Source organism: Mycteria americana, chromosome 6, assembly GCF_035582795.1.
Source record: "Mycteria americana isolate JAX WOST 10 ecotype Jacksonville Zoo and Gardens chromosome 6, USCA_MyAme_1.0, whole genome shotgun sequence".
Classification (NCBI taxonomy): Eukaryota; Metazoa; Chordata; class Aves; order Ciconiiformes; family Ciconiidae; genus Mycteria; species Mycteria americana.
This window is the reverse complement of record NC_134370.1, coordinates 9432388-9458082: the sequence shown is the minus strand read 5'-3', so window position 1 is coordinate 9458082 and position 25695 is coordinate 9432388. Positions and strand designations below refer to the sequence as shown.

Here is a 25695-nt window from a genome sequence, read left to right as displayed (position 1 = left end):
AATTTTTATTTTCCAAAGGAAAAGAAAATACATTTTGTGCTTTGCCTGTTAAATATTTCTATTGGGAAAATGATAGTTTCCTACCATCTACCTTTCACGGGTGCAGGTCACTCTTCATATTCAAAATCCAATGTGAAAGAACAGTCATTACCATTTTTTACCCTCTCTAAAACCCCCCCACGTAATTGTAGTTATATTTAACCAAAAAATCAGAGTAACTGATCTTTTTTTATGTAGTTACTGATTATTCAGTAATCATGTATTTATGGAGTTTAAAGATATCCATAGGATTTTTTCCACCCAATTATTACGTAGTACATAATAATAGCTTTAAAATAGTTTATAGGTGGGTCTCTGCAGTCATGTTTCTGCACAGTATATATCTAAATTTCACTTCTTACAACAAATAGTAAATGTGAAAACTTATTATGTATCTAAATGTTCCAACATCCTGTTTCCAAATTATCAGAGTATTTGGTCTTTCCCATTTTCCTGATAAAAATATTATACAAAAATGTCCCCATCTATACAAATATTTTCCTCAGCTGTCTTTTATATTTGTTGTCTACAGTTGCCTCAGTCAAAAAATGTTCCTCAAGAAAATGTAAAAGAGACTAGACAACAAAATGAGTTACTCTTCATGTCCAGTCAATATCCATGTCTTTTGCTTCAGAAGATGCGTAGTACCAGTGTGGGAGTGTATAATAGTTTTATCCAAGAAGAAATTCAATTACAGTTTTGATGATACTGAAGGAAGTAATAATTCTGTAGGGTTTAAGTATGCATAATCAACACAGTCCAGGCAGTTTAGTTTGGTTTATGTCTGACCTTATTGTATTATGTGTCCAGGTCTAATAATTAGACCATCTACCAAAGTTTTACCATGTATTTATTTTAGTTTCTCCTATTTGTTCATTCTTGATTTATTAACAGTGGAAGATGAAAGAATTGTATTAACGGAAGTATTTGTTCATTGTCTGAGAGCCTGAGCAGATAGAAATTTACATTAGCAGATAATGTCATGAAATGGAGCAGAGATTAAAATTGCTTTTTGTGTACATTATTTGAATATATGAACAATTTCATGGATTAGGTTCAAGTTTACTGCAAATGTGGAATTTTGATTTAGTGCACTCATGTTGTGCCTAATTTTCCCTTTCTTTTTCCTTTTGCTAGATTGGTTTTGTTAGAATTGCAGAGATAGCTTCTTGACACCTATATTTTTCAAACTAAAAGACAAAATTCTGAGGCCAGACTTACTATTTCCATATGAAAGATGTCCCTAAGTTAGACTTTCAAGATTGTCTCATTTTTATGGTGGAACAGATCTTGACCTATTGTTCTGTAGGGCTGTATTATTGCTGCATGTGATAGTCAAGGTGAACACGAAATGAGGTATCTAGAGCAGTGGAAAAAAATCTGTTCCTGCAGACATTAACTTTTGAAGGTTGGAAAGATCCCTGTGTTCAAAAGTTGTTCCTATTTCAACAGACTTATTCCATCCATCATTATTCAGTGTAAAGTGTATTTCCTACATCATGCATGTAACTGAAATATCAAAAATTAGATAAATACCATACATTGAAATGTTGGTTGCAATGCCTCCTTGTAGGCAGTGCTCTCTGGCATGTTCTGCTGGATATTTGGCTTTAGAATCCCCAGTTGCTATAAAAGATTTGTGAGCAGTCGCAATGCCTTGTCTTCCAGTTAGGTCATGTGATGTAAAGATCTTAAGTGCTTTCTTAGGGTTTTATGTTTGGTTTGTTGTTTTTTTTTTTAAAAAAAACCCATATATTATTCAAATGCCTGAACATGGTAGAGAAAAAGTAGACACATCAGTAATGCTTGTTGGAGCAATCACCACAGCTTAGTTATCACCCGTCAGCTTTTCCTTCATTTACCTTTCTATCTTTTAAGCTGTGAGCTGGAACATACATATAACACATTTTGCTTTGGAATCTTTTCATTCTCTCTTTGAGTTTTTATGACGGTGGATTTCAGAATGTATCTACATTTATTCTGTATGTTGGTATTGGTATTACTTTGATCTAATAGAATACAAATGTAGTGCACTATAAGATTCTACATGAAAATTAATTTTATAATATTTTAGTTCAAGCAGATAAAAATCCAGGCAGAAATATTGATAGAAAAAGCACCTCTGTTAACACTATTCTTAAAATTAAAATGGAAAGATGGGTTTTGTGGATAGAAGTTTGTATCGTTTATTAAGGCAGCTGGATACCTGGAAAAGTTAGACAAACTTTTGGACACAGAAGTCCTTCTTTATGTCTGATAGAGAAGCATCAGACTTCAAAGCTAAATCCAAGTTGAAGGCAATTGCTCAGAGTTTAATTACAGAGCATTTTTCATAAAACAGTCACTGCAGTTCTTACCTCTGGTTCCTGATCCTCACAACTCCTTCACAAGATGAACCTTGAGACGAGGATACAAAGAGTTTTGGCTTTAGTAGAAGTATCAGTTTTAGGGCACGTTATAGTTTCCTTGCAGATGCTTATCTCTTATGTTTCACAGGTTATAAACTATCCATCTCTCTTTTTCGTTAGAACTTGCCTACTTTATCAACTCTTCTTCCTCCCTCACATATCCCCTCTACTCCACGCAATAAAGATGTTATATGATCTAATATACTAAAATGAGCAATCTTCCCAACTTCTATTTTGGTTTGAAGTCTATTCTGGGCATCAAAAGGAGCTTGCATGCTCAAGAACTTGACTCATTTTTATCTTGTGGAAAAAAATATTGATGCATACAACTCTTTCTTGTTATCATAGATCCTCACAGCTGGAGTTTCACCACCATTACACCATCCAAACTACCCCACAAAACTTCATCTTTTGTCACCTTGCTCAAGGTAGAGATCCTCAGGACAGCTTTCATTCTTGATGGAGCTTGTATCAATTTTTTTTTTTCTTTTTTTTTTTTAAATGTGGAAGAAGCTCAAACAACTTCTAGGTTTTTCTGTGAACCAGGTGTTGAGATTAGACTTTGCCCTGCTGGAGTACAAAGCTAGGAATTTCTATGTCCTGTAATGTTTTTGTTTCAGCAAATTAATTTTGCTAGTAGTTTTTTGGCAGCAAATGACAAACCTTTAGGTCGGCTACAAATCAAATGGCATTGGTTGCGTTCAAGGGATATTCCAATACTGTAAGCAATTTCTAAGGAAAATAAAATTGAGTAGTGTTAGGAAATCAGACTAAAGATTTTTTTGCATAACTTGAAGCCCTCAGAATATGGTTCTTTTTTGTTTGGGGTACAGTTTTGCATGTCTTTATTGTGAAAATGATACATTCTGATTCACCTTAAATTTTCTAATTAATTTATTTTTCTTTGCTGTCAATAGCAGAGTATTTAAGAAAAATAAACATCCATTTTGTCGTTTTTTGCGAAACCTGTCATTATTCATCTTGCAAAGCAACGATTTGTCTGTAACAGTATTGGATCATAAACCCACTGAAAGCTTTTAACGCTAGCCAAACAGGGAAAAGAACATCAACTGTTGTAGCTGATGAGAAGTTTTCTAGGGGTTTCTGTGAAGGTGAGAAAACTGTTCAATAACACTTATGACAGATAGCATTCTATAAGCTTACCTTTGAGAAAAGCGTAGATCATGGACAGTTACTGAAATGTATCTGCACCTATAGCAATATCTGTAGGTACCATGTTGATGTCAGTCCTAACTTCTCTTCTAGAAATCTAATGCTGGTGAATGAAAGAATTAGCATCTGCACCTGAAATTGTATTTCAAGTAATGTTTTATAGTACTACAAGTAATCCTATTTCCGTTTTTCAGTGTTAAGCTGTGTAAAGCAGAGGTGTTATTGTTCCTCTTTCTTCAAGGGATATAGTTCTGTGCTGGAAATTCTGTGTTCACTCATAGAGGCTATCCTTTGCCATAGAAAATTGTTTTCCACATGGCATTTGGTGATTCTATTCCATAGGAAATGATGGAGATGATATTTATCTTGATCTTCATTTGTAAGAGAAGATAGAGATATTTGTGGGATCCGTAGGTGGCTTAGACATTTTGGTTAAACTGAAGGCTACTTAGGCATGATACAAATTAACAAAAGAGATATTCATCTCCAGTATCTTTAAGTCCAAAGTGAAACCCTGGGGTTGAAAGGATTTTCCTTGTCTTGTCCCTTGTATATGTAGGCACAAGAAAAAAGACAATAACGTTCATATCTAGATGAAAATCCTATGGAAATAAATCTTTTTAATTGTGTTATGGTTCTTTGTGTCAGGCTTAGATTCATGACTTTTACTTGCTCCTTCGTGATCTACTTATAATTAAAATATGTATTCTTTTTGTTAATATTCTGTGTTGAAATTAGTCTAAGATGCATGGTACTGTTTCTTCAGAAAATGCTGTAGTTCATCTTTTAAACATGAACTCTAATGTAATCATTAGAAGATAATGTTTGATTAAAATCTGAAATTACTTCTGGGATGGAACTTTATATTTTACTGTGTTTTTCTCTAAAGTATCAGTACTGTCAAGAATATCCCATACAACCAAACAAGTAAGCTTTACAGACAGAAGTTCTTCCATAGGTTTGCAAACATGAACTCCAGCAAAAGAACATCGCAAGTGTCTTAAGTAGATGGTTTGATTAATAGAAAGTGGGAAATGTAAAATCATTCCTTTTGTGTCTTTTTTTGTGCAAAAGCAATCTATCCCATCTTGAGCTTAGGGATATGCAAATCATATTTAATCATTAATAGGCATATAAAATCATTACATTGTTGTAAATCTGCCTACTTCATATTTGCTTTGTGTTGAAAAAGATAAATAAAGGCACTATGGTTTCTTAGAAAAAATTTGATATGAAACTTTCCTGATATGATTGTGATCAGATTACGGTTTTTTGATTGCAGGGCTTTCCCTTGACTGTAGTTGTTTCTAGACTAACAGACGCTGTTAATGAATGCTGACACATTGAATGAAAATAATTGAAGTAATGCAAAATAGAAATGCTCCTTCAACAAACAGCTTTTTAACAGGTCACAAAAGGTGTACTCTGTTGAAACTGGCATGTTTTTTTCTCTTTGTGTTAGTTCATCTCCTGAAGTATGGCACATGTAAAAAACGTTCTGGAAAAGCCAGCAGTTAATTTGAATACTAAATACTATTTGAAGGGAATCCCGCCTGCCTTTAAAATAAAGATTGAATATAGAAAGCTTTTGTTTTTCATACAAGGTATTCTTAAACAGTTGTTTATGCTTGGGATGCACTTTATATTGGGACAAAGAAATCTTCAGATCTTTTCTCAGCTTTTATCTTCTCTATGTAAAAGAAAGGTTACACTGGCATTAACAGATACTTTGCCAATTTCATCCACTCTGTAATTTCCCTTCAACTTTTTAATATTTTTGCTCCCTAATCTCTCTTCATTTTGGTACAGTATTAATCCTGACAGTAGTCTAAGTTAAAGTTTCTGAGAATTTAAAATTTCTGCTTTTATTGGACAAATGTGAAAACATTTGTAGATTAAACTTGAGTAGTGAGTCAGAAAGTTCTTTCTCTCTCCTGCTTCGTTCCCACGTGGTCTTCAACCTCTTGTCTTTCCACAGGCTCCCAGGCCAGAGTGTAGGTTTCCTGATCGAAACACAGCAATCCACTTAAGCTAGGCACATTTAGATTTCCTCTTTAGAGAGGAGATAGATGATAGCACTCAAGGAGTTTAGTCCGTTTAATCTGGAGTTTAGTTAGTTTATTCTGGTTAATTTATCAAGTATCTTTCCTGATAATTTGGGCTGAGAAATTTGAAATACCTACTTTCTGTACTGAATTCCAGAGCTCCTACAATTGTTTGCATTGCTCGCAGTTGTGCATTATTAGTGAAGAGAATGGAGAAATTACATTTTAGAGATGTGTTTGCATGATGATGCCCCTTATGCTTATTCCTGGAATGATGCGGTTTACATGCTGTTCCTTCCCTAGACTTTTAAGGAATCTGACCTATGGTTAGCTGTGTTTAGCTGGAACAAGGCACAGTAACACCATTATAATACTAAAGTTTACATTATAGCTTTGCCCTGAAATAAGAAAAAAAAAAAAAAAATTTCTTGAGCATCATGAGTTATCATTTCAAAAGTTCACAAGTCAGCTGTGAAAGGGAATCAGAGTAATCTGGTGTAATTACTAGTCAAGATCAGATCTTAAATGCACAAAGATCTCTAAAAACAACAATTATTTGAACAGGCTGGGAATATAGTTAGATAAACACTTTGTGCAATTCAAAGTAGAAGATTCTGTATATCTTCACTTTGATAATTATACACTGAAAAACCGAAGAAGACAGAGACTGAAGGATATTTGTAGATATAACTTAAAAATTAAGTACTGTTCTTAACATTAGCAAAAAGTAATTATAATAATAATTATAGGCTCTATTGCATGCAAGTGTGAATGGGCGTCTGTGTGTATATGCTGTCTTAGAGATAATTATTAAATCTTTGTGAAAAATTACAGTAAGGAGTTGAACTAATGCATGTTCTGGTGAGGCTGTAAAAACGTAGCCTAAAAGAATATTTGTTACTTTGTCTTTAAAGTAATTTGCTTTGAAACAATTTGTTTTATTATGCACCAGATTTATCTGGTTTTTAAAAAATTAACATATACATTAATTTTAATGTTATGCAATTAAAATATTTAAATGTATTAATTTTATGCAGAAGATGGTTTTTGTCATTTCTAAAACCTTGTTTCAGTGTTGCTATTAAAATGGAAAATGGTGATAGTTAAAACAGTTGACTATAAAGAAGACAATTTATATCAATATGGTTTCTTAATATTTTGCATGTTGTTTTCATTGTTTATATCAAGCAAGTTTTACGTGGATATTTCTATTATCTTTACTTCAATAGAAAGACTATATTCCATTGTTTGTATTTTGACACAGGCAAAGACATGGGAGTTAGTTGCTCATCTCACTTTATGGTAAATGTATGTGTGTGCACACTAGACTGAAATTACACTTGAAACTAATCATCCGTGGAGCCATAAAGCCCTAGCCTAAAAAGAGCTGTTGATTCTGAAAATGTTGTAATTTACTTCTATTTTATTTGCAGATTGCCTTCTCACAGCACAATACTATCATGGATCTGGTGCAGTTCTTTGTCACCTTCTTCAGGTAAATTGCTTTTTCTGTCTTCTGACTGAAATCATGCTGATTTTTTTCCATCAAACTAATATCTTAACCAGCTTCTTAATCGTAAGAAATGCCTGCAAGGAAGCCTTTAAACTGCATTCTCTAATTTGCACCAGTGGAGGATCCAGGCCATTGCCCTGTAACTACAGGCAGCTGCTGGCATCTTTCATAAATTTCATATTCAGTGGTACAGTCTTCACACTTACTTCATAAATATTAGCTAGATATGTACTGTATAATATAGCAATTAAGAGAAGCCAGCTATACTGACTTAAACTAGTAATTCACGTGTGAATTTTTTGTTGAAAGAATTATTAAAAATGATGGTTCTGTTGAATAGCTTGTTATTTTTAATAAAGCCCCCCAAATCACTACTAATGCTTTCATATGTTAGAGATTAATTGTGAAAGGCGATAAGTGATGCATGAGATTTGGTTGTGGCAGCAATGCAGGAAATGGCTTCGACTGCAGATGGACAACTATTCTAGGATCTGAACAAAACTCCACTGAAAGACTTCTTAAAAGTTCAGCTGTCTTATAAAATGTCACAAACTTGAATATACATGGATTAGTTATGGTGCTTTGAAATCTTGCTGTGAAGATATTCCCCAATATGAAGTGTATACAAAATGTGAACAGTGACAGACAAGAATGTTCATCAGACTTTCTGTATTTCTGGAACTGCTATGCATTTATTTCACAAGTTCACAGTACAGCTTTTCTGTTTGCTTCAATCACTGTGCTCTGAGGAAGGGTACCTGAAGAATCAGACTCTTACATGCTATGAACAGACCAACTTCTGTTAATTGCTGTCACCAAAAATGGGGCAGAAATGAGCAGACCCTGAAGTCTTCTGTACCCAATGCATTGGCTAATGGAGAGCGGTTTAGTAGCTGATGCAAAGCATCCCATTTCTCCTCATTCACCACAAACAGAGCAATAAAATGCTGTAGCCTAAAGGTCAGTCTAGTAGTGTTTGGGATTTTTGTTGGGGTGTTTTTTTGGTTTTTGTTTTTGGTTTGGTTTTTTTTTTTTTTTCTGGGAAGCCAGCAAGATCTAAAAAATTATGATGCTCATGCAAACCTTAAGACGGCAAACTCCTATAGAAGAAAGCAAAGTCTGTCCAAGTACAATAGAACAGAGGGACCCTGTGACAAATAGCAGATGTAGACTAAAAGCAGTTTGTTTCTACTGTGTGCCCTAATGCAGACTTAGAAAAGGTGAACTATAGGCTCTTTGATGGTGAAGCCATCTCTATACATACAGTGCATTAGCTCTCCTGGTGTGATGTTCTATCTGATATGTTTTGTTCTGGGTAAATGCAAACTCGCCGTGATCCTGATGAAAGAAGAGATCTCTCCGCCTGAACAGTAAGCTCACTGGAAGCCAAGGCCAGTGTAATCCCCCTTACAGAGAGAAAGGTTGTAGGATAGCTGCCAGCTGTCCTACCACTGCCTTTGACTCAGCCCCAGTCCAATCGTATAACCAAGGCTTTCAGCTGGCACTCGGTTCAATAGGGGCTTGCAGCTATCTGCAGCATAACGTTAATAATCAACCTTAGGAACCTAGTTGCAGAAATATGTAAAGGAATCGGGAAACTCTGTGAGTAGTGCCTTGCAGTAATCCAAGCAAGGTACAAAACTTAATGATGGGGCACTCTCCAAAGGCACATACAAATCAGGCTAAGGTTTGATGGTTATGATGAGAAATAGAGTGTTTATCAAAATATATTTTAAAATCCTGATGTAAGGTTGTATGGTACTCTTCTACGACTGAATTGGTATTAAGGTGTCTGTAGACATAAGTAGGATGCCTAGGAGCTGGAGCTCTCATATTGTGTTTCTAAGAAAAAAGCAGAAAGAATAGCACACAGTAAATTCACACTTTGCAAAGGAGAACCTGAGAAGAAAAGGGGAGGAGAAGGGAAAGGGAGGGGAAGGGAAAGGGAAGGGAAGGGAGAGGTGAGGCTTGAGTTGGTTCCCAATGAAAGGACTGCATGAACAATGTTACTTAGTTGCCTTGTGTTCCCAAGTTGATGAACTCTGCTAGGAAGAGTAGCCCAGGCCTATTGCTTGGCTAACTGTCTCTTTCTAAGACACGGACCGGTACCTTCTATATGTTTTTTTGCAGTGTTATGCCCAGAGGCATGGGGTTTTCGTAGGTGTTAGAAGTCCATTTATTTTCTTATCACAGAACCAAAACAATCATGCATAATGTCACAACGACTCTCCCGACTCGTAACTGCTGCGAGCGTAGCATCCTCACTGTCATCAGAGCTAGCAGATGGTCAGTCCACGTAAATGATCCAAAGAAGAAACTGTCAGGTTGTTTATCACTGGACTAGTTGTTGCAATGTCTTGTAAATAAATGTAGGAAAAATCCTTAGTATCTCCTTTACAGAAAACCAGACTGAGAAATTTAGAATGAAAAGTTTCCAGTCTAGACACCATTAAAACTTTCAGTAGATATTAAATTGGATGTTGTTCCTACAGGATCACTAGTCTAAACAAGCTGCAGAATATTTCTGATAGGAAAATGAAGCAATAGCTAATTTATTTTTTTTTTCACACTAGTGGACAGAGTTAGTCATACCCAAAGACAGCAGCAATACGTCCTCCCCAAAGTGGTTGATAGTGTTCAAGCCTTTATTTGAAAATTTGGTTTCAACAGTTTGTAGCCTAACAAAATGATTTTAATAAGGGTTGGTTGGTTTGTTTGTTTCTTGGTTTGTTTTATTTTTTTTTTTTACTGGATGGGAATGCGGTATATTAGAACAGTGGCAAATTATGTTGGTAACAGTAATAACCTAGGTCATATTTGCTAGGATTATTGACAGAAAAAATAATTGTGTTTAAAGACAATTTGAATGTGCTTGATAACAAAACATGTTTCAACCTGCTTTGATAAACATGTATTTGCATTTCTCCCATCTAGTATTATATTCTTTGTGTTTCTGAGCACGTTGCATAACCCTGTTCACGCTGGCTGCCTAGCCAAACCAACAAATAGGTTTATTTGACAATAACAGGTTTTTTAACAACCATTCAAAAGTATAGTTTAAAACTGTTCCTGTGTAGGGTGTATGTTCTAGAGTAAAAGATTAAATGCACCTTTTACTGCTTGAATCAGAAACATCAAAATAACAAGCATTTTTAGAATTTTCCTGATGTATCAAGATCAACTATTTTAGAAATATTGTTCTGTAAGGAATTTATTTAAAACTATACATAATAAAGTGCAAAAGCTATGATTAGATCTGCAATTAATGCTTGATCTACCAAGGTACTGTTATTGTATGTCCTAGAACAGAAAAGTTATAGAAATAGAAGGTAATTTTAAAAAATAAGCAGAATATTACAGAAACTGTAGTGCTCCAGACCATGATATTCAGAGTGGAAAAAACCCCTATTTAATTTCATTCTTTTTATACTGGAAGGTTTCATCGTATCTACTGGTTCAGTGACCTTTTCTCTAAGAGTAGAAATGCAATCAGATATGTAAGAGTAGTAACAGATTCCTAACAGTCTGATAGAAACTGTGGCATCTGTGTTGCTTTAGTCAATGCCTTGAAGACTTTTAGCCGTCACACAAATTGAGAAGTGTGTGACTTTTTTTTTCCCACCTGCTTTGAAGCAGTACAGATCTCATTAGAAAATTTCACAGGCAGCAAATGTGAATGATCTTTCTTCTTATACTGACGAAGTGCAGTCCCCACAGTTAAAGAAAGTCTATTCCTGTATTACCCTGACCAGTAAAACACTCAATAAGCTAAAGCCTGGGGTTTTTTTTCTAAACTATAAGTGATAAAGAAGTTTTCAATGTTTTCAAGTCTTACATGAATATATTGTTTTAGCTGAGTAGGTGGCCAGGACATTTTAGGCATTTCATAATGGTGTATGAAGTATCTTTAGCTTCTGAAAACATTGTTTACTTTTTCTTTAGATCATATTTTATCACGCATAAAAATTGACAACATTCAATATTTGTTAGTTTTTATTATATATGATTTGAGTAAATCCAGGATTGAGAGCCAAGAAACTCTTGATATCTAAACCTGCTTTTAAATAAAATTACAGTTAAGAATTTATAACAGTACTCGCGCATTTCTCAGAAAATTATTTGTATCAAGAATCTGAAGTAGGAGTTCTGGTAAGAAATGCGGTTTTGTCTCATAATCAAAAACCAGGCAAAGATGAAATAGGTACAGGTGACAAAGGTTAGCTATTAGTATTTTTGTGATAGGTAATAATATGCAACTGCTACTGTCATAACTATTTTTTAAAAGCCTGTTTCAAATACATAATACCAACCACTAACTAATCAGGCGCTTGCTCTGAGCGTACATCTTTATGCTCTCAGAATGATTCCTTCCAGTGTCCCTGGCTCTTGGGGTGGAGCTGCTGGCTGGAATGCTACACTTTAGTCACTTTTATAACGTGTCTCCTTACTAGTATGAATTACAGAATTTCCAGTTTGTAATATGTAGAGCGATATTAAGTAATATGGATACTTTGAAAGTTTGAAAATCCTTCCTTTGTGTGTGCTTTAAAAAATTCTATGAAAAATTATGGTCATTTAGGATCAGGGGTACATTCTTTCTGACAGATCTCTCTGTGAGCCTTACAAATGAGATAAAACAATATTCCAATATGCCCAATGTTTATTGCAGGAGGAAGGGATGGGCATTTAGGTTAGGAGGAGGACTAGTAGCACGAGCTACAATAGGAATTGCAGCAGGTACTGCAGGACCAGATTTATCACCCCCATATGTATGACTGTGTGCCAAAATCTCAGAACAGTCACTTCAGTTGTGTTTCACGCAGTGGGAGTGCACGGCTGCATTTCAGCGGGTTGTATCAGAGCTCCTGAGAGCTTCAGTACCTGAATCTGCTGTTCTGGGTATAAATTTGCAACGGGTTAATTCATTCTCTTTACCGGCATCCTTTGGCGTGTCTGTCTGGCTTCGTGTTTTGTTTTTGTTAAAATAAAGGATGATAAATTAATGCTCGATTTTGGCATGCTTAGCTTTATGAGATCAAATATTGATCTCCGTAAGAAAGACAAAATGCCACGTGTCAGGATCAGATCAAGTCCACCATGGCTGGGTTCTCAGAAAATGCAGAAGTCTTATAAATCTAAATTAGAATATTTTCTGGTAACATGAAAATCAAGTTATCTTAGCAAAATGGATTTTACATTTGGGGCTAGAATAAAATTGATTTTTACTTAGTGATGCATTAAACAGTTTTCACCTCACTTGGAAGCAAGTAGTTGTTTGACTTCCACTGGGACAAGCATGTCTATACTGCAGTGGGCAATCTGAGGTGGGGTTTATTTTGTTTAAGATGTTTGGTTTGAATAGTGGAAAGTAGCTTTGTGTCTTCCACTCTCTGATTCACCCAGAAACTTTGTCATCACTGTAGACTTATTTGAGATATTCATATTTCCTGAGAAGACAGCCACTTGTTATTGGCCTGCAGGCAAAGGAGATTCCCCAGCACCACTGGATCGGTTGCTCTTCAGAACAAAGGATGAGTCATTTAATTCCTTGGTGAACAGAACTGTTTTCCATTATTTCATTCCTGTTGTTCTTCTTTCTGTGTTCATCCTTTGAATCATTTGGAAGTGCATGTGAGTGCACGAGTGCTTGCTGTATTTTGACTTCACCATACAGTATTCCTCAAAGTAAAAAAATAATTGCTTAGCTTGATATGTGAAGGTGGCCTGTGTGCTTGCTTGATATACAGCAGGTATGGGCTTTTCCTTCCTTCAAGTAGGTGCATTTAAAATTTTGCATTTCTCACTCCCTGTGTGTATCAAATACAGTTAGTGAGAGTGGTTCGTTGTGCCTGGTAAAGTGCTTAATCCCAATTTCTTCTCAGTTCATAATAACTAGAAATAAGTTCTGGAGTTGGTTAAGTGCAAAAGAGGGGAGTTGTAGGGTGAAGGTTTGGGTGACAGTAACAGGATTTGAAAGATTTCTCTTCTTTTTTTTCCTAGTCTTTTTTAGAGAAAAAAAAGAGAAAATCTTAAATTGCACTCTTTATTGTGTATGGTGCTGTAGCCTAGCACTCCAAAAAACATTTTGTCACTTCCTCTGCTTTTATGAAATCTCATTGGAATCAAAGCTGCCAGTTATGTAGTAGTGTTAACTCAGAAGGTGGCACCTGAAACGTACTTCCCAAGACTCCTGAAGAAAGTGTGTCTTTTCTTGAAGACTCAGTACTTTGCAGGCTCCCTTACTCTGAGACAGTTCTGTATTGGTCTCCTTCCAGGCACGCGTCTTCTTACAGCTACTTTGTATTTTGTTTCCTAGGAAGCATCATAGATAATTCACACTGTGTTTGTGTTTTGATTCCCTACATTTTATATTGTATTTTCTTAAATCAATTAGTCAATTGTTTTCTTAGACTAAAACGTTGGCACTCACAGCTATTTGTCTCCTAGAGTGCTTAATCCTGGTCACTTCTTTATGAAACTCCAGCTCACCGTACTTTAAACAAAAGAACTAGAACAGGTTTTCATCTGTGATAAATGGACTTGAAATTTTGCTTTTGTCATTTTAATTCAAGAGAGGCAATTCTGTCTTCTTATGACAGGGTGTATGTACCAGTTGCAAAGTTAACTTCAGAAGTTTGTTTCCAGATGTAAGTGTATAGTGAAGTGGGGCGAAAGCTGATGAAGAAAAATAATAGCAAAGAATAAAGGAAGTAGAAAATAGTAGGGTTTTCCTTTAGGCAATAATGTCATTGTCTGTTATAGCAAGTGACAAGCAGCTTTCTCAAGCACTCTGCCAGTCTGTCTTTGCAGACGCAGCCGGTACGGCAGGCTGTGAAGTGAGTGGCATGGAAGAAACGAGCAATCTGTTTATGGCAGTAGAGAAATATTCAGTCCTTGTGTTCAGTTGTAATAAATCACAGAAAGACAGAAAAGTACTCGACTGTGTGTTATGCTGTGGATTTCATAGATACTAAAATATTAAATTTAATTATTTACTTTTGAGAAGAGACATCGGAATTCAAAGGACTTCATCTAATGAGCTTTTTTAATGGACTATTAATAAAAGTATTCCAGTAAAATTTCCTGGTACCAAATGAAGCATTTTGTGTGGAAGATTTTGGGTTTAATTTATTTATTGGGTTTCAGTGGGGAGAGGGGGCTACATTTTGTCAATAAGAAGCAAAATTATGGAAACTCTGCTGTGGACTCCAAAAACTGCACTAAAAATTACACATTAAAAAGTAGTTACATCATCTATTTATATTTTTAAATCTGAATTTAATCTGCATATATGGCCCAATTATGTTTCATAACACAACTGCTTTTCTATGTTTTCAATTTTTTGTGATATTTTAGGAAAACCCTCTACAGTTTCAAAATGATATTTCTTTCCTTATGTGTCTTGAGTCTTTCCAGTCGAAATTATAAATAATCAAGTTGACGGGGTATCAAGGGTTTTGTATTCTTTATATAGTGCAATTACAGAAAAATAATGATGCTTCTTTGGCTTGGATATCTAAAAATCCTTTCCCTGTCTTCAGGAAATTGTCATGTTAATAGGGCATTCAATAAGGAGATTTATGACTTTTTTACACCTACCACTTCAAATATATTCGCCTCTTTGGAAAAGGTATTGGAAATATTAAATAATGAAAGGAAAAATCCTTTAACAATTTATTAAATTTCTTGATTATATTTGAGTCTAATACGCTAAACAATGTTGACATGGCTTGGTGGTTCTCTAAGTGTATTTTATATTTCTGTGATTTGTTATCAAAGGATAACATCTGCACTAGAGAAACAGTGCAGTGAAAAAAAAGAATGAGAGGAAAGCATAAAAAAAATTCTTAAAATAATGTGAATCTTTTGGTTTGGAAGGCTGCTGAAATGGGGCATTGGTTGGCAGTCCTCCTTCCCCAAATTCACTAATTGACCTTATTTAGAGTAAATGAGTCTTTTTCTCCCTTAAATTAAAATTTTAAATGATTATTATAAATCAGCAAAATCATTGCAAAAAAGCTGAATTGACAGCACATCTCTTTTTAAATAGAAAAAAATATTTAATTTCTAATTCTTCTTGAAAGTTACTGCAGAAGATATTAGATTCTGTATTTCATAATTTGTCTGCAAGTTTAATGGTCACAGGTTTCCCCCCCCATCCCCCTTTTTGGGTCTGGATTTTTTATATACAATATCACTTGTTGAAAGAAATATAGAGTATTTCACCCATGAAGGGCAAAACCATAAAATTATATGAAATATGAAAGTCTTTTCCATGAGTAAAAGAAACATAATCACACTTTACGGGTGTGATGTTCTATTTATTCTATGGAGATTAATTTCAGTTTATGTTAGATTAAGCCCCTTTGATTGTAAATCTTCTTTATTTGCTGCCTCAAAGAGGTGAAAGGAAGAACTGCTGAGAGTTAGAGTTCACATCTAGACCTTTATTGCCTAATATATTTCAGGGTCCTTTTAAATTGTTCACTTTTGTTTGATATTGTATTGGCAGAATGGAATGTGAATGTTGGTCTTCCAAATAGGGTCCTGATGTACACTATATCCATTTTCCCTTTTTAGTTGTATATAAAGGCTGTTCGCATAATTGATCATTCATTCATATGTTACTATAGTTGCTTCTGGTATGGCTCGTGGTATATTTAATATGGAAAGACAGCTTTATGTATACATACATGAATTATGCATGTAGGAAAATATAAATATAAAATATGTATGTGTGCATTTATACTTTATATAGTCACTTTTTAATAATAATTTTATTTAATAAAATTATTTAAAACCACCCTACATTCTCTGTAACATTTTGGCACATGTACTTAATGAAAAAAATCAATACCTCTTTTTCATAATCATTTTCCTGCAAATAACAAATTCCCTGCTCAAACGCATTTCAATCTTCCTTACCTTCAAGAAGTGTTTTGATGTTTCATTGCACAGCAAAGACCAATAAGCCCAGGCTTTGTAGGGGCAGTTGTCAGAGATGATTTAAACTATTACAGGAGTTTATGCCTCAGGAGATGAAGGATTAAGTTGGTTTTCTACATTCAATATATATTAATAAATGATTTTACACAGATGTGGTAGCTGTTCTTACTAATAAACTAATATGTTTTATATTGATATTTCATTGATGCTGCTTACTTTAAAATATAATTTATATAAAATGCAGTAGATACCATTGATACTTTAATCTCCCTGTTTTCAGTTATGCATTCAGAGCTTAAATTGCGAAGCTTTATTAATACCATTATTAAAGTTTTAGTTTATTATTTTACTTAATTTTGCTCTTCTTCCTCAACAAAATTATTTTGCTTACATTTTTAATAGTAATTTTAAATGTGCTCCACTAGAGACTTCTTGCAGCGTGCTTTTGGCAGTATACTGGTTTTTTAATGCTCATTTCCCTTCCACGTGTTTCTCTTAACTTCAGTAGAGCAGTCCAAACGTTCGGTGCCACAACATCCAGCGGTCCTGTGGAAACCAGTCAGAAAGCTCCATGGCACAGGGGTACCGCTTTAATTTGCCCATGTCCTTTATTTTGGCTCTTCTGCAATGCTATAGATCTCCACTGCCAAAACCAGTTTCAAAGCAGAAAGGCTGCTGCCATCAAAAACATTTACCGGGGCAGTGGGCCACCTAAAGGCAACAAGCAGCTTTTACTACAATAAATCTTCATTGCTTCCCAAACAAGTTACACACTACATGCAAAACAGCTGGAGCATCTCAGCCTGTGCATCTAGTCCTTTCTTTATAATTTCTTGGATACACAGGCATGCGTTGTGCTACTAAGTGTCAGTGTTTGGGTGAATCAGTCCATGACTACCTACCATGAATACTGTGCTGCCCCATTTAGTATCGGTGTTCTGGGTAGAAGTACTTGAGTAGAGGCAGCTCATACACTTTTCTTTGATTTTTGTTGTTGTTGTTTATATTGCTATTTATCTAAGCAGTAAAACAATCACATTCCATAACTCCATTCTTCTCCCATAATACCGACATAATTTTATTTTATGTTTATATATATAAAATATATATTCACATATATTTCACACAGGTGTACTTATTTTTTGAGTGGAGTTGCAGTGGACGTACATAAGTGGTCCAGGTGGCTGTGGTGCAAACTTCTCGGATATTTTAGAAAATCGTGTCATTAGGTTAATTCAGACTTACCTTGTGGAAGTAATAGTGAGCTTGGATCACACATGTCCTTCCTTACTCTATGCTTCTTGTTTGGCTGGGCAGCTAGAGGTGGCCTGATGGTTAGTTAATGAGAATCCTCAAAAAAGAAAAAAGGTACAAACTATACAACAGAATCCAGCTGCAGCAGATGGACGGTATCATCTCATGATCACAGTCAGGTTAGAGTTGTTCAGGAAGCACCTAAAAGCTAGTACTACCTTTGTGGAGTTGGAATAAATTGATTTGGGATTTCAGATTGAGCATGTAGCCATGCAGGAGATGATTTCTTAAAGGGGCTTTACTTTGAATACTTTTTAAGATACAGCTGTAACACAGGTCATACAGTAAAAGAAATGATGCTTGGATCAGACAGTGCTACAGGATATGAAATTCCACACCCACCTGAGTCCTACTGATTCAAAAATGTTATGTCAAGTTCTGAGATTTAAGCACTATCTGCCATTTAAAAAAAAAAAAATCAGTTAAGAATTTTTGCTCATGTCTGAGTCTGCCCTCTGTGGTGGACAGGGTAGTGATGCAGTTATGTGATATCTTTAAAGCTAGGCTGTGTCTGAGATTTTATTAGGGCTCTTTTCTTTAAAACAAGTTACAATATCCCTGTGTTTCCCACATATTTTTCTTCATAAGGCCAGGGAATAAGATCTTTTTCTGAGGAATTCCTTTACAATCTTCCTGCCATAGTCAATAATAGTCCTCCAAGATATAAATAAATTTTCGTCTTCATATCCATCTACTCTGTGGCAGATGAAATTCTGTAGAAAGATCTGTTACACTGATCTGCCAAACTTCTCTTGGCTTCATAAAAACATCTAATCTCTCTGATTCTAACGTACAGAAAAACAGGAATTTGTTATGTGGGAATAGAGTCCCCCCCAGTCCATTGTCTCTGAAAATATTTCATTTCTAAAGCTTGGGATCATCAATGATCAGTCTCATCTGCCAGGGAAAGAGAACGTGTTGACATACTTTCTGAACTGAATTTTTACTCACCAGCCCAGTTACTCTGTCTGTGGCTCCATCTCAGCCTTCCTTCTTCCCTTTATTTTTTTCTAAGCGAGATAAGCACTGGTTACATGTTTCCAAGCAGAAGCGTTCAGTTTGTGCATGATTCTAAGGCACAGATGTTATGAAGATAAGAATTGTAGTATTTTCCTACACCAGGAGTAGGAAATTCTTTAGATGTGGTCTCCTGTTCTCCTCAGTTAAAAGGACTGCTCTGATACTAGGTGGAAATCTTCACAAAGGTTTGATGTTTCCTTGGGGTATAACTTGCGTCTGCACTGACAATACTTGATAGGTGTTAGGCTGGCATTGGAGAACACTATGTTGAAATGCAGGAATCTGAAATCACTGAAACCTATTCTTTTGGGTTTCCTTTTTTTTTTTTTTTTAAACACATGTTAAATACTCAAATAAATAGAAAAGCTTATATCATTTAAGAGTTGAGTTTATTCTAAATTCTGATCCCTATTGTATACACTGTCGGCCTTTTCTCACCTTAGAATAACTATGTATTAGTGTTTTCTTTACCTACAGAGCTGTTCATGGCAATTACTTTGCTGCGTGAACTGCAGAAAAGGGTATACAGATTTTCTATTACCATCTTTTGCATATATTAAATAAAAATGCTTTCAGTTGACTCTCCATATATGAATGTATTTTTTAATCCATGAGCTAAGGTATTTACATTATGCCCTTGTAATGTTTGTAAATCTTCATTTAAACCTTGGTCAGTAATTTTATGAACTGCATCTCTGTGCAGATGCTGTTCCTGTTTATCAACCATGACACGGTAAAACAAATCTAATGTGGATATCCTTTACCTTGAATTCTTACCATAGAGTTCTGCCTGGGAGGACCAGGTTAGTAGAAGGCCATATATCTTTCTTTTTAACTGTTATTCTTTTTTTTTATAAGGTTGGTAGTTGTGGACATGCGAGAAGTGAATTTTAGGTGCAATTATGTGACTTTCATGAGACACTTCATGCAAGATTTATTTATGGGAATATATGGGCTTTCAGGACTGCATCCAAAAATAGTATTTTAATCACTGTCATCTGGATAAGAAGAATTATCCATGTAATTAGTTTCAAATGAACTTGAAAGGTGTTGCTTAACTTGTGTAAATTCCATCTGAGAGACAAATAAATAAATACAAATTTGCATTTAAATGGTTTTTGGAAATACTTGAAGTTTTAAATAGCATTGTAGATAATTTACTTCATATTCAGACATTTCTTTCACTTTCCAGTTAGGAAAGTGTGAACTGAGGGCTTGAACCCTTTATATGGCTTTAAGATTAGAATCACAGAATCACAGAATCGTTTAGGTTGGAAAAGACCTTTAAGATCATCGAGTCCAACCGTAAACCTAACACTACCAAGACCACCACTATACCATGTCCCTATTAAATTCCCTTGGGTTCCTTTATTTTGTGGAGAAACTGTGGGGAAAAGTTGGAGCTCAGGAGCTCTTGCTTTATTAAAACAACAGGGGCAGGAAAAATCTGGCTCAGAATGGGATGCAGATCTAAGCTGATGGAAAAAAAGCCCTGCCATATTTAAGTATGTACAATGATAAAATACGTGTAGCTGAAGAGGGAAAGGTTGCCCAGCTGTCAGCTGATCGGTTCCAGAAATGGAGTGTGGGGTGCAGCCAGTGCATGGAACTGCTGGTACTGGTAGTATTTCTCACGACTAGCAGGAATAAGAGAAGGACATTCCTGAATCACCTAGATGGTAATGCTGGCTTAGTAGGCAGTGTCTTTCACTGGCTTTGGCAGCCAGAGCTCCCTTAGACCAGGAAACAAGCACTACTGGCCGATGTGTCTTGGCTCCGCAGGGTCAGCCCAGATTTATTTCCCCGACCCCACACACTGCATTACCATGGAGTGGAAGCTGCATATCCTACTCCATCGCTGGGCAAGACTACTTTCCTTCACACATTTTAATTTGGAACCGTAACACTTCATTCCCAGAATCATTCAGAGTTGCTAATCATTGAAATATTCCTACTTATAACGGTGTTTGTAAAACTGTGTGATTCAGAGCAATTTAATTAATCATTAAAAACATAAAAAATTTTATACTGCTCTCATACATATCAGACTCCTAATAGTATGTTTACGGTGCTTTGTACTTCAGATAATCCTGCTGAAATCTTTGGAGCTGCTTGTCATGTGTATATTAGTTAACACAAGTAAGGATGGCTGAGCCTAGCACATAATCATAATCATAAACACAATGTTCTTGTCAAGTACAATGAGAGAAATCAATTGCTGTGACAATAATTGCTATTTGAAGTCATGGTTTTAGAAAAATAATTGTTCAATTATTTTTATTTTACAATTGTGCTTGCTTTATAACATATCAATTAAAATGTGCTCTATTTGCCAATAAAAAGATAGTAAATAATATGTCAGAAAAACAGTTCTTAGAAAAACAGTATATGTGATCTCTTAGGAAACTTTTGCAATATTAATTTAAAAACATTAACTTATCTAAGAGACTCATTTTCTTTGCATGTATCTACATTAAAAAGCTTTTTGTCATCAGGGTTTTTTTACTGAATACTAGTATTTTTTGTTCATGTTTAAAAACCCCTATGGTTGGTATGAAAGAGAAACATTAATACAGTGTCGGGTCACCGTTAAGATTGCTGTTTAATGAAGTTTACGTTTTTGTGCACTTGGCAAAGATAGTGAGATTAAGGGGCATGAAGTTTGTGGATCTAGAGGGATATTTAACTATTGTCTCACTCAGCAGAGTAGGGTTCAAGTAATTAAGCAATAGCTACCTTGGTGGCCCAACTCCTATTTTCAAAAAAAGACTTGGGAGGAGCTTTTAAAATGTGTGTAAGTATACACATGTAGGCAGTCAGTGAGACTGCTACGCACCTGAATGACTTTATGAAAGTAATCTTTGGGTGCTTATGTCTCTATTAGTAAGCAGTGTGGACAAATAAGAGATCATCTATTGAGTAAAATGGCGCTGAGGCCCTGACATCCACACTATGTGCATCTTGTCATTTTTTCGCTTTGGACTAGCTCTAGTGTAGTTCCATGGACTGAAAGCCCGTTTGTGTCGGCAATGTACACTGCAGATCTTCCAGTTCAGTTCCTACCTCGTGGGCTCCAAGGTTGCTCCACGGTATGAGCCAAAGCACGACAGTGGTGCCAGTCAGGGAATCGTTCCAAAGCCCAGCCCAGCCCCAGACTAAACCAGCAATGCAGGCATACCCCTAGGAATCTAAGAACCCGTCTACCAAATGTGTTTGAGCATGGTGACACCGTAACAGCGTTAGTGTGATGCTGCAGTCGAGCTAACAGACCATCGGTTTTCTAGTGAGTTGTTCGAATAGTCTTGACAAACTGTGCTGGCACAGGTATGCTGCTCCAAAGGTGGGCTTAACTGGGCATAGCTTAGGGCCTCTGCACCACGCTCAGCTGTGTGCAGCTGCTGTACTTCGGCCCCTGTCGGAAGATGAGTAAATGTGACGGGTGCTTGAAGTAGAATCCCATACAATTTTTAATTTTAATAGAATTAAAAGTATACTAGATTTAAGCTAAAGTTTGAAAAAGTGTTTGCTTTCATCCAATATGGAAATTTATACTGAATTATTATGCAAATTAGTGGCTTAAGTAAAATCGTAGAAACAACAATTATTCATGCATGAATGTTTACATACGTTTTTGGACATTTTAATTTCTCTTTGCATGTTAAATAATAAGAGAATGAGAAAAGAAAGAGTGAAGAATGGAACATTTTGTTTTGTTCTGTTTACCTTCCATTTACAATACTGGTCCTTAAAATATTTACATTTAATTCATGAAATAGGTCCTTTTACATCACTGCAAAAATAAGTAAATTATTTAATTTTAAAGCAAGTACTCTTTTGATATAATATGTAACTTACAGGCATTAATATGTCATGAAAAAAAGGAATTCTGTAGTGTATTTATAATGCATTCATAGAGCTTAAGGCGCAAATGTGTCATTAGTTCATCTAGTCCAACCACGCTGACCATTACATTTCACAGATTTTGCCCTGTATTTATCCCTGTAATTTGAGATTGTTTAAAGATGATCTACAGGTTTCGTTTTAATTTGCAGATACCAAGCAGCAACATATCCACTAATTCCTTTACGGTTTGTGCTAGTGATTAATCTTAGTTTTTAGTCTGCCTCCTAATCACACACACAGAAAATGGTTTCTCAGTTACAGGAAACGCTGCCCTCTCACTCCTCAGCCAGCTCTGTGAACTGCACTAAATACGTCTAAATATGACCTCTGTAAGTTAAAAATTTACTCTGTACATTGCAAAAACAGTTATGCAGGCAGCAATTCTTCCTTTTCTGTGTTCTATTAAATCAGTATTTCTCTTTTCGTAGTACCTAGAGCCCTTCTGGGAAGATCATCTGTCTGGCCTAGACCTTGCTACTAGACCCTGTTGTTCTCTTGCAGTCCTTCCTTGGCCACTTCCCTCTGCTGCACTGGACATAAACTACTTATGCTCAGGGCTTCCTCTTCAGTTCATCCATTCTCTAATTGTTTATTGTCTCCTACTTAATACTAAGACGATCACTTTCAATCAGCCTGTAATACACACCACTGGTGACAAATTGCTCGTCTTCAAGCGTGCTTTTTTAGTGTTTCCCCCTGTTTTGTTCCACATGGTTTGAAGAGGCAACTGTGGAAAGCTATATCATTATCTTTTGGCAGATCATTTCTTTGTTCTAGAGACTACAAAATCCTGATAATGCTTGGGCTGCTGTGGCTTTAAGTGTGTCTTAGCATGATAATTGTCTTATTGGGAAGATTTACACTTGTAAGTGCAGAAAGTCATTCACTCTGTACTCTGGGTAAGTGTTTCATAAGCCATCTGCGTTGCAAAGGCATTTATCTGTTTATTCGATGTCATTCAGAGTCTCAACTAGAGAGTCAGAAATGGTGGACCAAATCTATGACCATGTGGATGAGTCTGTGTAAGCACATTTATTTTTTGTACTCCCTGTTTAACCATCCATCCATTTTTCTGTATCTTAGATGATCTGGTCATTGGAGCATAGTCAAATCTTCTTTTTTTCAGTGTATGTAACCTTATTTTGTGATACAGAAAATAAATCATAATAATGTCTGAGTTTAATTCAAATGTGTCTGCTTCCAGCCATTTTTTCTTACCATGCGTTTCTGTGCCAGATGAATGAGAACCTTGGTATTCTCTCCCTATGGAAACTCATAAACACTGTAGGCAAGTCACCACTTGATCTTTTTGAAAAGTGAAATGATTGAGCTTGCTAAATCACTGTCAGTAAAATACTTTCTCCAACCTTTGAATACTTTTTGTGATTCTTCTCTCTATTATCTCTATGTTTCCAACCTACTTTAAAAAAATGGAAATACCAGAATTTCAAGAACAAGTCTGATAGTATCTGTTTTGGCAATACCTTGTAGAGTTATAAATTCATCTCCCAAGTGCTGCTTACTACTGAGCACCTGAGTATTTAAGGTTGTTTTAATCCTTTTTATTTCAGCATCCCAGCAGCAATTCATACTGATTTGGTCATCCACACTGATCTTTCAATTGTTTTGGGAATTGCTTCATTCCCCGGGGAATACATATCCTTTGTTCTGTAAATGAGGCCTTGATTCGTCGTCCTTGTAAATACAACTTAGCAGTCATTGTGTTTAAAAAAAAAAAAAATTAAAAATATTGCTGAAATAAGTACAATTGACCAATTGGCACACTGTATGATTTCTTTGTCCTCATTACCATTATCTATTTTTTTTTCAGTCTTTGTGTCATACATAGACCTCTCAGCTATTATATATCAGTCTCATCAAAACTGAGTGGATCTCATACTCTGGGAACCTTGCAAATCAATTGAGAAATTTCCTTTTCTGATGTTGGTCCCCTTCTGACAATTTCTTTTTTAGCTGTCAGCTGGCCAATTTTTAATTAATTTATTTTGTACTGCACTGATCTCTGTTTTGCTACACTATTTGTGATTGTGCTTTCTTCTCTTATATCTCTGGCTCAAGAAGGAGCTAAGAAGTATACCGGGGGATTGGAGAGCATCCATCTATACTTGTCCTGCTGTTATACTGTTTCCCTATGATGTTAATGTCTTTATCATGTCTCCTTTCAACTCCCTATTGTTTCAAAAGCAAAAAGAGCTTATTTCTACTACCATTCCATTCCCCTAGCCAAGGGGACTGTACTCCTTCATACGTTTTTAGTTCGATTTTATGTTTTTGAGATGAGGTGATGGGTGCTTCAAGATACAGACGTACTATAGATTTATGCACTGGCATCCCAATGCTTTCTATTTTGTTCTTTATTCCTTTTCTAATCTCTCCTAACACCCTATTTGCTATTTTGACTGCCACTAAACATTCAGTTGATATGTTCAAAGAACTATCTGCAATGACTTCAAGACCATTTTCTTGAGTGGTAATTGCTAATTTAGAACCTATCATTGTGTATTTGTAGTTAGAGATTTTTTTTTCTTGTGCACATTGCCTTCAGTTCATTGGCACTGAATTTCATTGTCTTATTTTATTGCCAAGTCACTCAATATTGTGAGATCCTTTGCAGTCAGCTTTAATTTTTATTGCCCTAAATAAACCAAGGCTATTATCTCACCACAGCCTGGAACCAGGTTAGTTTGAAAAAATCTATTTTCCATGTCTTTCTTCTCTTCGTTAACATGAATTATGATTTTTTTTTCCTTCTGATTATTTATATTAAAAATACAGAGAAGAAAGTCAAATATTTCATGTTTACTTCCCAAGAAAAGAGCATACAAAAGTGTTAAGTAAACATTTCACATTATCAATGCTGTAATTTCCAATCATTATATTATTTTATGGGTGTGTCTTTAAAGACTTGTTTCTGATTTTGACTTTGCACGTAAACTTAATGATGTTTTGACTGATGACAGGAAAGTTCAATGTGTGACCAAGCTCCATTGATGTACAGAGCACAGAAGCAATTTGGCTGAGGTTTTTCAGCCAGAACACTCAAGTTTTTTTGGTCTACTAGCTTAAGCAAATTGTTCAAGAAATTAATAAATGTGAAGGATAGAATTTTCTAAGGAAAGAGATTCCATTCTTGGTCATAATGAAGTAGTTGTACAGTGCAAGGCTCTCTTGGTTTCTTGTGTCCATCTCTCTTTAAGTATTAATGTTTTTCAAATTCCAGGAGCTTTGAGTTCATCATTCTAAACAGAGTTGATGATGTTTCCCTAATTTATTTTTTTGGAAGAACTATAGAGGAGAAGAAGAGTAAGTGAGA

At 35.5% G+C, this 25695-nt stretch overlaps 1 protein-coding gene across 1 annotated transcript in view; it reads left to right on the top strand.

The window, feature by feature from the left end:
• Positions 1–25695, top strand: part of ATRNL1 (attractin like 1) — a 542236-nt gene that overhangs the window by 281640 nt on the left and 234901 nt on the right. The window contains exon 25 of the mRNA XM_075504052.1: positions 7099–7160. Coding sequence (XP_075360167.1) covers positions 7099–7160 — 62 coding nt within the window. The remainder of the gene's footprint in view (positions 1–7098; positions 7161–25695) is intronic.